The 18,232-nt window shown below is 42.7% G+C and overlaps 1 protein-coding gene across 1 annotated transcript in view; it reads right to left on the bottom strand.

The window, feature by feature from the left end:
- LOC124805152 (semaphorin-2A-like) overlaps window positions 1–18,232 on the bottom strand; it is a 715,094-nt gene that overhangs the window by 158,134 nt on the left and 538,728 nt on the right. Inside the window, exon 3 of the mRNA XM_047265622.1 lies at window positions 11,350–11,401. Within this exon, the coding sequence (XP_047121578.1) occupies window positions 11,350–11,401 (52 nt within the window). The remainder of the gene's footprint in view (window positions 1–11,349; window positions 11,402–18,232) is intronic.

Below are 18,232 nucleotides of genomic sequence, written 5' to 3'. Positions count from 1 at the left end.
GAGTAACAATTTATAGACAGGTTTTTGTAATGGTGACAATTATGTAGTTTAATGACGGTTGCATCCATTTCTGAAGCAATACATATACTCCAATTTATATTCTTCTACGGAATACAGAGAGTAATCTAGTCTATCGCCAACGCTCTGCTGTGTGTGTCAGAGGTTTTAAATCGTTTGGTAAGTGATCACGTATTTTATAGTACCATTATTCAATACGCTTGCAACGAAGAGTAATGGTGGTTATTTATTGCTCTAGTTTTGTAATGTGTGAAATCTTGTGAGACTTAACTCCTAAGGTCATCAGTCCCTAAGCTTACACACTACTTAACCTAAATTATCCTAAGGACAAACACACACACCCATGCCCGAGGAAGGACTCGAACCTCCGCCGGGACCAGCCGCACAGTCTAGTGTTGTAATCATCAACATCTTTATACAGTAGAAATCCGTTACAAACATATAGAAGGAATCGACGGTTGACGGTCGTTATAGGCGATACCCAAACAAACCGAGTTTTTTGATAAAAATGCCTTATCTGTAAATTTCAAGCTGCCACAGAGTTAACACTTCAAAAAGTAGCTGAAATACAATACACCTACAATACATACAATACAGTATTTGGGGAGTGCAACTGAAGAGGAATTTTTCTTATGTTTATGCACTACGTACAGCAATAAAATGTCAGCAAAATTTAAAAACCTGTAATAAGCGAAGAAAGAAGTAGCAACACTGTAAGTTGGTCGATAAAATCGAGCACGGTCTTGGATAATGAATGAGATAAAATTTTGCGCAAGTTTAAAATTGACTGTTACGTGCTGTATAGCATACTGCTCATGACTGACACAACTTCGTTCCAGTTACTGTATTAGAAAAATTAATCAACAGCACCAAATGAAAAGACAGCATTCTACGCAAAAATGAAACAAAGGTGTACACTTTCTGCTATGTTTCTCTTTGAAATATTGTGTAAAAGTGATGTTCGGCATCTATCACATTGAAAATACCTAACACAGAACATCAATATCGAATACACTTCTGCTTCACTCCTGTTATCTGAAACAGTAACTCATATTGGAATTTAATTTTCTATTTTTCTACAGAAACAGCAAAGACAGCGTTGTTTAGTTTTTCCATTTTAAGCTTTAGCTTTAAAATGCTATGCGATAACGCACACTACACTGTACTGTCGTACTTACGGTAATCAGTTTCCTGTGTTATCTTGTTGTGTTTAAGATGTGCGTACGCATTTTGCATTCGACGATACATCAGTTTTAAAGCCTGATTTGAAACCAATAATCTTCAGAAAACAAGAGCTTGAAAATATGCGTTACATTGTTTTTAGTATTAGTAATCTCAAACTAAGTAATTAACACAAGCCGGCCTGGGTGGTCGAGCGGTTCTAGGCGCTAGAGTCTGGAACCGCGCGACCGCTACGGTCGCAGGTTCGAATCCTGCCTCGGGCATGGGTGTGTGTGATGTCCTTAGGTTAGTTAGGTTTAAGTAGTTCTAAGTTCTAGGGGACTGATGACCTCAGAAGTTAAGTCCCATAGCGCTAAGAGACATTTGAACCATTTTTGAATTAACAAAAATGAACAGTGTGCGCTGACATATTTTTACGAAAATGTAATAGAAAAATATGTCGCTTTATACCGGCAGCTCACATTATAATGGCATTATTGAATGAGTATAAGAAAAGCGTGTAAAATCAGTAATTTGTTTCTCTCAGACCCTTACTATGACGCAAAGTACAAAATGGAATGGTTTAAGCAGTGACAGCCTTCTTCCACTTTAAATTCTTATCAGTATGTACGCCCAAGTCCTGCATTGGTGAAAATATGGCCTTACAAATCATAGAATAATGGGTAGTTACCAAAGTCTTCCCATTAACTGTACTTCACGTTTTAACAGTATGTAATTTTCTGTTACTTTATTAAAATTTGCTTCAAAACCCCTTGTTGTGGCCCATTGTACATTCTGAATTTGTACCCACGAACGACATGTTTACGTCGGCCATTATCGTTGTTTCCAATTATTGCTTCGAGCGATGAACGAAGCAGTTCACTACCTCCTCCCCTTGTAAGGGCTAACGCAGGTCATCGAGGGGAAAATTAAATGTCTTCCAGAAGAGCGCAGGAACACTACTCTCACCTTGGGGGTAGGTAATTACAAGGAAAGAGGACGAGGCAGCAGTTAACAGTTCCTTCGGCTAATAAAGCGCTACAGGATCGGAAAGCCGCGGCGCCCTCTTCCCGCCAACAGGTAGACCGCATCCCGGCGGCTCTCTGTTTACCGTACATTATGTCGCCGCTCGGCGCGTCAGCACTTCAGCGCTGAGAGGTGTGCGCAACGGCGCCGTCTGAGGCGAAACTACTCGGTGTGGCCGCCTGCTAACGAGGCCACTCTGTTTAACGACTTCGTGCACAGCCCGTTAGTAATGGTAATAACCCATACACAATGGGAACGGCCAGTGCGTTCGGAGAACGCATTTGTTTTAGACCTGACCGTAATTCGTGTCCCGTTTCTCTTTACAGAGTCTTTGTCACGGTAAATCTGACAGCAGCGAAACGTGTTAAGAGGCTGTGGTATTAAAGTTTCTTTACAGTTATAGTTAACATGCCGTCATACTAAATGAATGCTGTCAACTTAATTTAAAGCTGGTGGAGACTCTGATGGTCAGTAGCCTTCTCAAAATTAACCAATGCGTTTCATACGAGGTTCGGGTATTACAGAACATTACTTACATTTGTGAGCATAATTTATCACTACATTGGTTAAAATGGCCTAACCTAAGACATACAGGCCTCCAACGTATTGTGGTACATTATACAGGGTGGTCCATTGATCATGGCCGGGCCAAATATCTCACGAAATAAGCGTCAAACGAAAAAACTACAAAGAACGAAACTTGTCTAGCTTGAAGGGGGAAACCAGATGGAGCTATGGTTGGCCCGCTAGATGGCGCTGCCGTAGGTCAAACGGATAACAACTGCATTTTTTAAAATAGGAACCCCCACCTTTTATTACATATTCGTGTAGTACGTAAAGAACTATGAATGTTTTAGTTGGACCACTTTTTTTGCTTTGTGATAGATGGTGCTGTAATAGTAACAAACATATCGCTCACCATTTTAGACGAACAGTTGCTAACAGGTAGGTTTCTTAAATTAAACTACAGTACGTAGGTAAGTTTGAACATTTTATCTCGGTTGTTCCAGTGTGATACATTTACCTTTGTGAACTTACCATTTCTGAGAACACATGCTGTTACAGCGTGAATACCTATAAATACCACATTAATGCAATAAATGCTCAAAATGATGTACGCTAACCTCAATGCATTTGGCAATACGTCTAACGACATTCCTCTCAACAGCGTGTAGTTCGCTTCCGAAATGTTCGCACATGCATTGACAATGCGCTGACGCATGTTGTCAGGCGTTGTCGGTAGATCACGATAGCAAATTTCCTTCAACTTTTCCCACGGAAAGAAATCCGGGAAAGTCAGATCCGGTGAACGTGCGGGTCATGGTATGGTGCTTCGACGACCAATCCACCTGTCATGAAATATGCTATTCGGTACCGCTTCAACCACACGCGAGCTATGTGCCGGACATCCATCATGTTGGAAGTACATCGCCATTCTGTCATGCAGTGGAACATCTTGTAGTAACATCGGTAGAACATTACGTAGGAAATCAGTATACATTGCACCTCTCAAATTGCTTAAATTGTCATCGATAAAATGGGGGCCAATTATCCTTCCTCCCATAATGCCGCACCATACATTAACCCGCCAAGGACGCTGATGTTCCACTTGTCGCGGCCATAGTGGATTTTCTGTTGCCCAGTAGTGCATATTATACCGGTTTACGTTACCGCTGTTGGTGAATGATGCTTCGTCGCTAGATAGAACGCGTGCATAAAAAACTGTCATCGTCCCGTAAGTTCTTTTGCGCCCAGTGGCAGAACTGTCCACGACATTCAAAGTCATCGCCGTGCAATTCCTGGTGCATAGAAATATGGTACGGGTGCAGTCGATGTTGATAAAGCATTCTCAACACCGACGTTTTTGAGATTCCCGATTCTCGTGCAATTTGTCTGCTACTGAAGTGCGAATTAGCCGCGACAGCAGCTAAAACACGTACTTGGGCATCATCATTTGTTGCCGGTCGTGGTTGACGTTTCACATGTGGCCGAACACCTCTTGTTTCCTTAAATAACGTAACTATCCGGCAAATGGTCCGGACACTTGGATGATGTCATCCAGGATGCCGAGCAGCATACATAGCACACGCCCGTTTGGCATTTTGATCACAATAGCTATACATCAACACGATATCGACCTTTCCCGCAATTGGTAAACGTTCCATTTTAACACGGATAATGTATCACGAAGCAAATACCGTCCGCACTGGCGGAATGTTAGGTGACACCATGTACTTACACGTTTGTGACTATTACAGCGCCATCTATCACAAAGCGAAAAAAGTGGTCCAACTAAAACATTCATATTTATTTACGTACTAAACGAATATAAAAAATGTAGGTTCCAATTAAAAAAAAAAACGCAGTTGATATTCGTTTGACCTATGACAGCGCTATCTAGCGGGCCTACCATAGCGCCACCTGGTTTCCCTCTTCAAGCTAGACGAGTTTCGTTCTTTGTAGTTTTTTCGTTTGATGCTTATTTCGTAAGATATTTGAGCCGGTCGCTATGAATGGACCACCCTGTATATATTTATAAAGTAATTTACAAAAATCGCTAACAAGGAAGGAAATAAAAAAAGTGCAAAGCGGAGGGTAACATCATGAAATCCTCGGGTAATATGGAATAGATGGCTGTAAAAATACTGGGTGTCTGCCCTAAAAGCCGTCAGGTGCATATTCTTTGGTGTTTCAGCAATTTACAACTTCTGTTTTGCAATGGAATGAGCTAAACAAAAACTGCTCATCATATCTTTCATGCGACGCCCAGTGTAGATGGAAATGTCGGTTTGTTGCCTGTTACGGCCAAGAATCGAACTTTTATGTGCCTATTTCTTAGAGTAGACTCAAATCAGTCAAGTGGATTACTCGTTCTATCGGTAAGTATTAAGAGGGGCAAAAACAGGAAGAATAACCAGTACTACGGGAGTGACTGGCCCGTGCTGACTGACACGGACAGGCAATAGGGTTATTTAGTCGCTGCTAGAGTATTTGTTATGTACATGCTTTACTGTCGCTTTTAATACGTATCGATAAAACGAATAACGCAGTAGATTAATCTGGGACGCCCAACTGAATGGGCACGTAAAATTGTTTTAAAAATAATTTTGTTTGTAAAGGCACATAAACCGACGCTTTTTTTTTTGACACTGGGTGTCGCATTAAAGCCGTGATAAGCAGCATCTGTTTGGGCTCCTTCTGGCTACAATTGCAGAAACGAAATTACATATTTCTGCCGAAACACCACAGAAAATGGCCCTGACGACTCTTAGGAGAGACGCTCTGTATGAAACAAACAACATTTGTCAAAACACAAAATACAAATAGACTCGAACAATATATTATGTGTAATACAACCCAGAACTCATTTTCGCAGTTTATTAAGAGACTTGGCTTATTTCATTTGCAGAAATCACCGATGTATTATGTTCAGGCAAATGAAAACAAGGCAGGTGAAAAAAGTAAGTAAACTATTTATTGTTTCAAAAGTAACCGCTATAATTGTTAGTGCATTTGTCGCACTGCTAGACAAGGCGTTCCGATACCTTCATGGAAAAATGTCTGCTATTGCCTCCGGAACCATGTTTGTACCCAGTGTGCACGACATTGTTACGAGCAAATCGACTGGCATAAAGGTCTTTTTTTTCAGGTCTCCAGAAATATGGAAATGGAATGGGGAGAGATTGGAAGTGTATGGAGGACGTGTAAGGGCTTCCCGACGAGACTTCTGTCGCGTACTAGAAGCAACCTTGGCAACGTGGTGGCGTGCCCATTCGTGGCCGTCGGTTTGCTGCGGACGAAGAAATGCATTCCTGTGCACGGTCACGATTCCGTAGGCAGCCGCAAACATTTTTCCATGAGGCAAAGACCGTTTTGTCACACAGTGCGAGAAATGTATGCTACTGCCCCTTAAAATTGCTACACCACGAACATGACGTGCTACAGACGCGAAATTTAACCGACAGAAAGAAGATGCTGTGATTTGCAAATGATTAGCTTTTCAGAGCATTCACACAAGGTTGGCGCCGGTGGCGACACTTACAACGAGCTGACATGAGGAAGGTTTCCAACCGCTTTCCCATACACAAACAGCAGCTGACCGGCGTTGCCTGGTAAAACGTTGTTGTGATGCCTCGTGTAAGGAGGAGAAAAGCGGATTGTAGCTTATCGCGATTGCGGTTTATCGTATCGCGACATTGCTGCTCGCGTTCCTCGAGATCCAATGACTGTTAGCAGAATATGGAATCGGTGGGTTCAGGAGGGTAATACGGAACGCCGTGCTGGATCCCAACGACCTCGTATCACTAACAGTCGAGATGACAGGCATCTTATCCGCATGGCTGTGACGGATCGTGCAGCCACGTCTCGATTCCTGAGTCAACAGATGGGGACGTTTGCAAGACAACAACCATCTGCACGAACAGTTCGACGACGTTTGCAGCAGCATGGACTATCTGCTCGGAGACCATGGCTGCGGTTACCCTTGACACTGCATCACAGACAGCGCCTGCGATGGTGCACTCAACGACGAACATGGGTGCACGAATGGCAAAACGTCATCTTTTCGGATGAATCCAGGTTCTGTTTACAGCATCATGATGGTCGCATCCGTGTTTGGCGACATCGCGGTGAACGCACATTCGAAGCGTGTATTCGTCATCGCCATACTGATGTATCACCCGGCGTGATGGTATGGGGTGCCATTGGTTACATGTCTCGGTCACCTCTTGTTCGCACTGACGGTACTTTGAACAGTGGACGTTACATTTCAGATGTGTCACGGTCCGTGGCTCCACCCGTTCATTCGATCCCTGCGAAACCCTACATTTCAGCAGGATAATGCACGACCGCATGTTGCAGGTCCTGTACGGGCCTTTCTGAATACAGAAAATGTTCGACTGCTGCCTTGGCCACACATTCTCCAGATCTCTCACCAATTGAAAATGTCAGGTCAATGGAGGTCGAGCAACTGGCTCGTCACAATATGCCAGTCACTAGTCTTGAGGAACTGTGGTATAATGATGAAGCTGCATGGGCAGCTGTACCTGTACACGCCACCCAAGCTCTGTTTGACTCAATGCCCAGGCGTATCAAGGCCGCTATTACGGCCAGAGGTGGTTGTTCTGGGCACTGATTTCTCAGGATCTATGCTCCCAAATTGCGTGAAAATGTGATTACATGTCAGTTCAAGTACAATATATTTGTCAAATGAATACCCGTTTATCATCTGCTTTTCTTCTTAGTGTAGCAGTTTTAACAGTCAGTTGTGTATTTACAGTGATGGCGATTACGTTTGAAACACTAACAGTTTACTTACTTTTTTCCATCTTTCTCGTTTGCTCTTGACTGAACCTTATAATTACCTTTCTGTACCCCAGTGTAATCAGTGAGGGCCAATAAAGAGGTGACCAAACATTGATCCTATGCCCCTCCCATCTTCGAAAAATTTGTCAGCGTAGAAGGACGATCAGCATCGTTGTCTTCCGGAACAGCAGATCGTGCCAAGTCACTTTAAGACGGTGCATCAAAATGGAAAGACTCGTGGTGGCCATTCGAGTCATCCTTACAAGTAAACTGCAATTTCTTGAAGATGTTCAGTTTCTTTTTTTATTGGGAGGTTTGTGATTTCTTAGAATCTTTGTTTCCTTTAGGATGTTGTTTAACTCTTAGTTCGAAGTGTGAGTGACTTTTCTTTGGAGAACAGTTTAATGCAGATGATGTCCCGGCTTTACTTCCACTATGGAACACATTCTTCTTCAGTGATCTCTCCAAGCGTAGGCAAACAGTTCTGGATAGACAAGGAGCAGGTGCATAACAACACTTAGAAAAACAAAGAACTGTTGCATCAGAACAGAAGATGTTCCGTATAATCCGGAAAACTAACTTAGAAGAATATCCATTCTCTTGATAAACAAAAAGTAGCCAATTAAAAAAGGGCCAGTGCATAATAAACTAATACTCGTGGAATATGTTTTACAGCAGTTATAACTGACACTCATCTAATATTTGATACAAAAAAAATGGTTCAAATGGTTCTGAGCACTATGGGACTTAACATCTGCGGTCATCGGTCCCCTAGACTGAGAACTACTTAAACCTCACTAACCTAAGGAAATCACACACATCCATGCTCGAGGCAGGATTCGAATCTGCGACCGTAGCAGCAGCGCGAGTCCGGACTGAAGCGCCTAGAACAGCTCCGTCACAGCGGCCGGCATTTGATAAAAAATTTTGAAAATTTACTTGCCGAAAGTTTACAAGACTGAAACACAACGTTTCTTGAACAGCAAGGAAATCAATGCTGACAAGCTGTCGACACAACTGATAGAGCAACGTGGGAGACATCACATGTCGCAACAGTGACAGAGAGAAGAGACGAGGTATTCGGTATTGCCGAACTATTCCGTCACACTCGAATCTCCTTTAGATATTACTTGTTGATCTGTTGTGTACTGTAACGCCAAATAATTTTTCTTTGCTATGCAACGGAGTTTACGCTTTGAATATCCTGGCAGATTAAAACCGCGTGTTGCCTACGAGTCCACAAAGTTGAACCATGAAGTTTGCCTATCACGGAAAGCGCGCTGGTCGATTAAGTTATCCATCTACAGGGTGTTTCAAAAATGACCGGTATATTTGAAACGGCAATAAAAACTAAACGAGCAGCGATAGAAATTCACCGTTTGTTGCAATATGCTTGGGACAACAGTACATTTTCAGGCGGACAAACTTTCGAAATTACAGTAGTTACAATTTTCAACAACAGATGGCGCTGCAAGTGATGTGAAAGATATAGAAGACAACGCAGTCTGTGGGTGCGCCATTCTGTACGTCGTCTTTCTGCTGTAAGCGTGTGCTGTTCACAACGTGCAAGTGTGCTGTAGACAACATGGTTTATTCCTTAGAACAGAGGATTTTTCTGGTGTTGGAATTCCACCGCCTAGAACACAGTGTTGTTGCAACAAGACGAAGTTTTCAACGGAGGTTTAATGTGACCAAAGGACCGAAAAGCGATACAATAAAGGATCTGTTTGAAAAATTTCAACGGACTGGGAACGTGACGGATGAACGTGCTGGAAAGGTAGGGCGACCGCGTACGGCAACCACAGAGGGCAACGCGCAGCTAGTGCAGCAGGTGATCCAACAGCGGCCTCGGGTTACCGTTCGCCGTGTTGCAGCTGTGGTCCAAATGACGCCAACGTCCACGTATCGTCTCATGCGCCAGAGTTTACACCTCTATCCATACAAAATTCAAACGCGGCAAGCCCTCAGCGCCGCTACCATTGCTGCACGAGAGACATTCGCTAACGATATAGTGCACAGGATTGATGACGGCGATATGCATGTGGGCAGCATTTGGTTTACTGACGAAGCTTATTTTTACCTGGGCGGCTTCGTCAATAAACAGAACTGGCGCATATGGGTGACCGAAAAGCCCCATGTTGCAGTCCCATCGTCCCTGCATCCTCAAAAAGTACTGGTCTGGGCCGCCATTTCTTCCAAAGGAATCATTGGCCCATTTTTCAGATCCGAAACGATTACTGCATCACGCTATCTGGACATTCTTCGTGAATTTGTGGCGGTACAAACCGCCTTAGACGACACTGCGACCACTTCGTAGTTTATGCAAGATGGTGCCCGGCCACATCGCACGGCCGACGTCTTTAATTTCCTGAATGAATATTTCGATGATCGTGTGATTGCTTTGGGCTATCCGAAACATACAGGAGGCGGCTTGGATTGGCCTCCCTATTCGCCAGACATGAACCCTTGTGACTTCTTTCTGTGGGGACACTTGAAAGACCAGGTGTACCGCCAGAATCCAGAAACAATTGAACAGCTGAAGCAGTACATCTCATCTGCATGTGAAGCCATTCCGCCAGACACGTTGTCAAAGGTTTCGGGTAATTTCATTCAGAGACTACGCCATATTATTGCTACGCATGGTGGATGTGTGGAAAATATCGTACTATAGAGTTTCCCAGACCGCAGCGCCATCTGTTGTTGAAAATTGTAACTTCTGTAATTTCGAAAGTTTGTCCGCCTGAAAATGTACTGTTGTCCCAAGCATATTGCAACAAACGGTGTATTTCTATCGCAGCTCGTTTAGTTTCTATTGCCGTTTCAAATATACCGGTCATTTTTGAAACACCCTGTAGATACTCACGAGCCGCCCACACGGCTTTTGTCAGTACCTACGTATCAAAAATCGCAGACGCAGAACACAGCTCTCTCCCCCCTCCCCCCCCCCCTTCTCCGAAATAGCAATCGTAGAAATGAAGGAGTGAAGGTAGGTTGTGAGATGTACGTGGGCTGCTTAGTCGGTAACAGCATTACTTCAGAGAAGAATGGCGCTGGTTTCAAATCTCTGGATTTCACACAATTTGACCTATCAGAAAGTTTCAAGAAATAGTGTGTGAAGCCCCTCTAAACGATATTATGCCGTTAACACCGATCCGAGTAAGTAATCCAGGCGTTTGCGTTAGACTGACTGACCAAGTATAGCCACAGCAAATGCTAAAGGATAACTGCGGTCTGACAGTATTCGCGGTAACACGAACACATATGAACATCCGACAACGTAACGCCAAGAAACTGTATCAAATTAGGTTTACTTTCCGGAGCCATGAATGCAAAAACGACGTCCTGTCTTCCGGCTTACAGTCACCTGTCTAGAGCTATTTAAATTTGTAAGTTCTTCATTTAAAGGACAATAGGAAGAAGTAGTGCAGAAGAACAGATGTCGGAATAAAGGTAGAAGGAATGAAGGCATGAAGTAAGCTTTAAGGATTCTACGTTGTTCAGCGTTATCTGATGACGAAGGTAGAAAGATAACGAGCATTTAACTTAACACCTAAAGCAATGTTTCAAAACGTCTGGCACAATGTTTCATACTAACTATAATTTTCGCAAGTGTTCTTTTAAATTAGGAGACTTCGTTTGAAACTCGGCTAACATCTCAGTTTCATCGTGTTTAGATGACGTTGTGAACATGGGAAGTTACATTGGTCTTGAATCTATGTGTTAATTCGTAGTGGGATACAAAATATCCAATACCACGCACTAACACGAGTATAAATGTGGGCAGATCCGATGTAACAATGTTCGGTAAAAAACCACTTAGTCTCCTAAATCAGAACTCACCTCGCAGCTGGAGTGGCTGATATTGCTGAGATTTAGCCGGAACACTCGGTCCCTGTAACAATGGAAGACCCCTGTCAGAAATTATCTTTTCATTAATATCAGAAACATTTAAGGAGGATACAAGTAAAATTAACAACAAAATACGACGTGCATTCTACATCAAAGACGGCTTTGCGTCAGTACCTCAGAGTAATTAATTAACTTAATAATTCTGGTATCATGTAATCTATTTTACACTTTACTGTTGTCTCTAAATTGTCGTAACTATCTGAAATGGCCCTTGCCATACGAAAGTCAGGTATACTCGTATACAAATACAGATATACAATAATTTATTACACAAAGGCTTCTGAAGCACATTAACAAGCCTACATTTTATATTTGAACCAACAGATCAACAACAATCAGTAGATCATCTATAGCAATGGTAATTACAACGCTACTGTGAAGACTGGAAGGCTCTCAAATACAAGAGACATTGGAAGCAATGTAATTGTAGGGATTAGAAGTAAGTTCAGTTGTATTTCACAATATTGTCCTCACTAGAACGTATGGATAATGCATAACGTGCAAAGCAGGGGGGACAAATTATTACAGTTAATGCAAAGGGGACTAATCCTTCGTCGAGCTCCATCGTCATGAAAACTGTTAATGGATAGTCGTTCCATATTCTGATAAACTGAGATAGTGTATCTCTCACTGCATCGGGGATATGTAAATAAATGATAGTATGAGGTCTGAAGAAGAATTGAGCCTCTCCTGCTTAATTTAATGAAGTTCACACTTTGAATGTTACGTCGTTGCAAGAGGATAGAGGTGAGTGAAGGGAATTTTCAAGCCTTTATAAATCAAACTCAGATACATGTAAAACGAATTAATGCTGTTCATAATCTATAATTAACAAACGATTACGCCGAATGAGAGCAGGAAAGCACTTACTGTCCTAGCCATACTTTTTGCATAGTTATTTCCGTAATGAGGTCACACACTTAAAGCAGAATTGGAAAAAGAATGTATTACCATACAGTGATAAGTGTTCCCGCGGTGTAATTTTTATTACTGTGTTGAGAGGAAAGTCATCTGAGTGCTAAATCCGGTGTCGGCACACGGCCTAAACCTCTCCATTACCGCTAAGCCGGTCGATCCCCTCACAACGGCTGCGTCGCTGTTGCCAACACACGCTTCCACTCTATGCGCCAAAATGATTTCTACAGTCTCTCTTCTTGTTACATTCTTATATTCTCCCTTAAAACATACCGTAAGAAGAATTAAAATATCCTTCTCCGAACTTTCATGCTTGACTCAAACCACAAAATGCCCAATCTCAATTTATTATGGCTTCTCAGACAACGTTGGACTGGTTAAGGTAGATTTTGTGCGACGTAAAAATATGTTGTAAATGTTATTGATATCTTATAGCCATACTTTGCTCCTAGACCATGAGGTCCACGAAGAAGACAGTCTGCCAGAAGGCACAAATTTATATTTTTAGTCTGTCAGAAACGTTTCAGCACCTTCTATGCTGTTCTGCTGCAAAATTAAATTTCTTTAGAGCTTCAATACTTGTTAGTAACACGCTTCTAGAGCTTCGGTCTAGAGCTAAGATATCCTAGAAAAGAAGCAGTAATAACGCTTACTTAACACATACAACTACATACATTTCATAGACACTGACCTTAAATTTAAACATTCATTGTAAGTATTGTACCAATGCTGCAACAGTGGTTCTTACGGCCCGTTCAAAGAACTGGGAGTGCGTAGCAACGAAGGGACCGTTGTGGTACGTAGCACTGAAGAGCAGTGGAACTTTCCACCAATGAACAATCGAACCATAATAATTATTTTTGACTGTGCGTTTGTCCGACTCTCCAAAAATCGAATACAATGGAGACCTGGTATTAAGGTCATATGCAAACAGCACGTCTAGCAGTTTCAGAATTGGCCATTCCACTTCAAGGCGTCCTCTGATGTGTTGTATATCGACCTAAAACATTTATCTCGCAAATGTACCACAATCTAAAATATTTTCGCAGGAAGACATATATGGGTAAATTATGATTCTACCTTACGATACGTTCATGTTGAAATTGTAGTTATCGTGATTAGAAAGAAAGCTGACAGAGAAAAGCGAGAAACTGCGTTTAAAAAATTAAAATAAAAAGAACTTCTATCTTGAATGATGCGGAATGTTATGTTGTTGTTGTGGTCTTCAGTGCTGAGACTGGTTTGATGCAGCTCTCCATGCTACCCTGTCCTGTGCAAGCTTCTTCATCTCGCATTACTTACCGCAACCTACATCCTTCTGAATCTGCTTAGTGTATTCATCTCTTGGTCTCCCTCTACGATTTTTACCCTTCACGCTGCCCTCCAGTACTAAATTTGTGATCTCTTGATGCCTCAGAACATGTCCTACCAACCGGTCCCTTCTTCTTGTCAAGTTGTGCCACAAACTCCTCTTCTCCCCAACTCTATTCAATACCTCCTCATTAGTTATGTGATCTACCCATCTAATCTTCAGCATTCTTCTGTAGAACCACATTTCGAAAGCTTCTATTCTCTTCTTGTCCAAACTATTTATCGTCCGTGTTTCACTTCCATACATGGCTACACTCCATACAAATACTTTCAGAAATGGCTTCCTGACAAATCTATACCCTACGTTAACAAATTTCTCTTCTTCAGAAACGTTTTCCTTGCCATTGCCAGTCTACATTTTATATCCTCTCTACTTCGACCATCATCAGTTATTTTGCTCTCCAAATAGCAAAACTCCTTTACTACTTTAAGTGTCCCATTTCCTAATCTAATTCCCTCAGCATCACCCAACTTACTTCGACTACAATGTTAACGTAAACTAATTAGCGACTTGCGAATTCACAGCTAAATTAGCCAGCAATATTACTTGTGTGTAGTTTCATCATACATGCAAGAACTCTTGCTCCACCGCAGTATGATCACTGCAGTCAACGTTATACCTTGTTTCAGAGGATGTTTCAGAGGAAGAGCACGGTGGTGATGTGGGCGGGGGAGGGGGGAAGTCGACTGTATCCCACTGAGATATTGTGTCAATAGATGAATATATTTTTCGTCGCCAGATGCTTTTGTTTACGGCTATAAATGTAAAAGTTGCCTACCTTACCCATAAGGATGATAAAATACACATAAAATGTTTTGGGTATCATATGGAGATACCAAGTACACAGTATGTACACTAATGCAAAAAACTCGCAACACCGAGGAAGAGTTGGGTTACATAAACGAAAGTTAGTAGGTGTCTTTCGACATCTGAAAGATGTCTATTCAATTTTCGTTATAGTCACCTAAGAGAAGCGTTAGTAGTGTCAGTATGAGGATGCAAATCAGATTTGCTTCAAATGCATAGGCCGAGCGGTTCTAGACGCTACAGTCTGGAACCACGAGACCGCTACGGTCGCAGGTTCGAATCCTGCCTCGCGCATGGATGTGTGTGATGTTCTTAGGTTAGTTAGGTTTAAGTAGTACTAAGTTCTAGGGGATTGATGACCTCAGATGTTAAGTCCCATAGTGCTCAGAGCCATTTGAACCCTTTTTCAAATGCATGCTGTAACCGTCGTGAGCGTTGTTTACTTTTGAGACTGGACGTGGTCAGTTGATGTTAGTTGAGAATGCGTTTGAGGTGACAAAGACGCCATTACGAACAAATGGTTCAAATGGCTCTGCGCACTATGGGACTTAACATCTGAGGTCATCAGTCCCCTAGAACTTAGAACTACTTAAACCTACCTAACTTAAGGACATCACACACATCCATGCCCGAAGCAGGATTCGAACCTGCGACCGTAGCAGTCTCACGGTTCCGGACTGAAGTGCCTAGAACCGCACGGCCACCGCGACCGGCCATTACGAACACCTCAAAGAGTTTGAACGAGGTCGTGAAGTAGCGCTACGAGAAGTTGGATTTCCTTCTGCGATGTTGCAGATAGACGGAACAGGAATATAGTCATTGTACATTACTGCTGACAGCGGTGGCCACGCAAACGTACAGTCGCAAGAAGACCGGGCTCCAAACGTGGCACTACCAAGTGAAAAGACCATCGCGTTTGGCAGATACCTGTGGCACATTGTACTACATCTGCAGCTGCAATTTGAGAGACAGTTGGCACCACAGTGACACAATCAAATGTTACAGATCGGATACTTCAAGGACAACTCCGAACCAGACGGCCCATAGCGTGCATTCCACTGACCCCAAACCACCTCCGTCTGCGACTTCAGTGCAATCAAGCGGGATCTCATGGGAGGGAAGGGTGGAGGTCTGTTGTGTTTTCTGATGAAAGCTGGTTCTGCCTCCTTTCCAGTAATGGCCGTGTTTTTAGGATGGTTCAAATGGCTCTGAGCACTATGGGACTTAACATCTAAGGTCATCAGTCCCCTAGAACTTAGAACTACTTAAACCTAACTAATCTAAGGACATCACACACATCCATGCCCGAGGCAGGATTCTAACCTGCGACCCTGGTGGTTCGCGGTTCCAGACTGAAGCGCCTAGAACCACTCGACCACTCCGGCCGGCTTTGGATAGTAGAAGGCCAGAATGAGATTTTCACTCTGCAGCCGAGTGTGCGCTGATATGAAACTTCCTGGCAGATTAAAACTGTGTGCCGGACCGAGAGTCGAACTCGGGAACTTTGCCTTTCGCGGACAAGTGCTCTACCAACTGAACTACCCAAGCACGACTCACGCCCCGTCGCAGGAGAGCTTCTGTAAAGTTTGGAAGGTAGGAGGCGAGGTACTGGTAGAAGTAAAGCTATGAGGAGGGGGAGTGAGTCGTGCTTGGGTAGCCCAGTTGGTAGAGCACTTGCCCGCGAAAGGCAAAGGTCCAGAGTTCGAGTCTCGGTCCGGCACGCAGTTTTAATCTGCCAGGAAGTTTCATAGTAGAAGGCCAGTTGAGGGCCTGCAACAAACTTGTCTGCGTGCAAGACACAGTGAACCTACATCTAGAGTTACGGTCTGGGATGTGGTTTCCTATGACAGCAGTAGAATTCTCGTGATTTTATGACCTATCCTGACTGCAAATTTGTACATCAGTATGGTGATTTGACCTTTTGTGTTGCATTCATAAACGGCATTTGAGAGGGCGTTTTCCAACATGGAAATGCTCGCGCACGTGCCACTATTCTAACCCAACATGTTCTGCCGAGTTTCGTCATGTTGCCTTGGCCTGCTCGATCACCAGATCTACTCCAATCGAGCACATATGGACATGGCGACGACAGTTCCAGCGTCATCCATTAACCGTCCCTATGTTGGCCGACAAGGTGCCACAAGCATGGAACTCCATCCCACAAACTGACACCCGGCACCTGCACAGCTCAATGCATGCACATCTGCGTGCTTGCTTTCAACTGTCTGGCGGCTACATCGGGTATTAATGTGCTAGAATTCCAGATTTGCAACGGCTTATCTCGCGCTTACGTTAACCTGTCACCTTGCAATGTTAATCAGTTAAATGTCTTAGCTAGACAAATGCATTCCCGAAATTTCACTTCTTTACATTCATTATTTTTTGCTGTTGCAATTTCTTCTCGTCAATGTATTTTCGCCTGAAGACATACAAGTGTAAATAATGATTCTACTTGACGATATGCGCTGTTTAAAACTGTATGCACCGTGATTAGAAACAAAGCTGACAGAGAAGAATCAAAAAATTGTCTTTAAAAAATTGAAATAATAAGTACTTGTACCCTGCACAATGCGGAATATTAATATAATGTAATTAATGACTAGTGAATCCATAGATAAATTAGACAGCAACACTAACAGCGTACAGTTTCAGTATCCATCCACGAAATATTACCCCACCGCAGCATGATACTGCAGTCAACGTTATAACGTGTTTCAGAAGAAGACCACAGGGGTAGCGGGTGGAAGATCAGCTTTATCCCACTGAGTTATTGTGTAAAAGAAATTGGTATATTTTTTCCGTCAGATTCTTTCGTATGAGGCAATTAATGCAAAAGTGGCCTAGCTTCCCCAGAAAGATGACAAATTACACGAATGGAGATACTGAGAAATATATATATATACATATATATTCTATCTTTTAAGGAGTAATATGTCAGAATAGCGAACAGCCTGGAATTAAATTTTTATTAATTGCCACTATTGATCTTATGATGAACATCACGTTCATTTTATGATAACTGATGCTCGTCTCATTGAACGCCATAGCGAACTAATATTTATTTCACTAGCACCTCCGGCGTTTTCCAGATACCTACAATCTGTGGGGCAACTAATGCACAAAATATTTGTTTTATTTATCTACTGCAGATCAGGTTATTCAGCTCCTCATACATCGTAACAGGCACCTCACATCCTACATCAAGGATACAGTTATCCTTACGTAACTACTAATGGTAATAAATTTGCTTAAGGCAGTAATTAATGTCATTAATCACAAAAAGTAATGGTACAGATTAACGTACCTGTTGGTCAAGAAGCGACAAAGCACGTGCCTAGAAGCTGAAAGGTCGCGGGAACAAATCCCATCGGACACGCAATATTTGCTTCTGACATTAGCCTAGCATTCATCTCTCAATTACGTGAAGGTTCGGCAGAAACGAAAGTAGTACTGATTCCAGGTTTATCTGTGGAATTACTGCGCTACGTCAGGAAGAAGCCGACGTGACCTCAACTGAATGACTTGCACCTGGACTTCGTGCCATACGGAATTACGTGCAGAACACAGTTTTAATACCACGCGAAGAGTCACAACAGCGTACAATGTGCTTCCGGAGTGTGAGAGCCATTATCGATATTGAAGATGAGTGGTTTATAAATATGAAATATAACAATGTTCTTAAGGGGCTCCGGAAAGGCTCAAAATCATGAAAAGTTCAAT

The sequence above is a fragment of the Schistocerca piceifrons genome, chromosome 7 (genome assembly GCF_021461385.2).
Source record: "Schistocerca piceifrons isolate TAMUIC-IGC-003096 chromosome 7, iqSchPice1.1, whole genome shotgun sequence".
In the NCBI taxonomy this organism is placed as follows: Eukaryota; Metazoa; Arthropoda; class Insecta; order Orthoptera; family Acrididae; genus Schistocerca; species Schistocerca piceifrons.
This window is presented reverse-complemented; position numbering and strand designations above follow the sequence as displayed.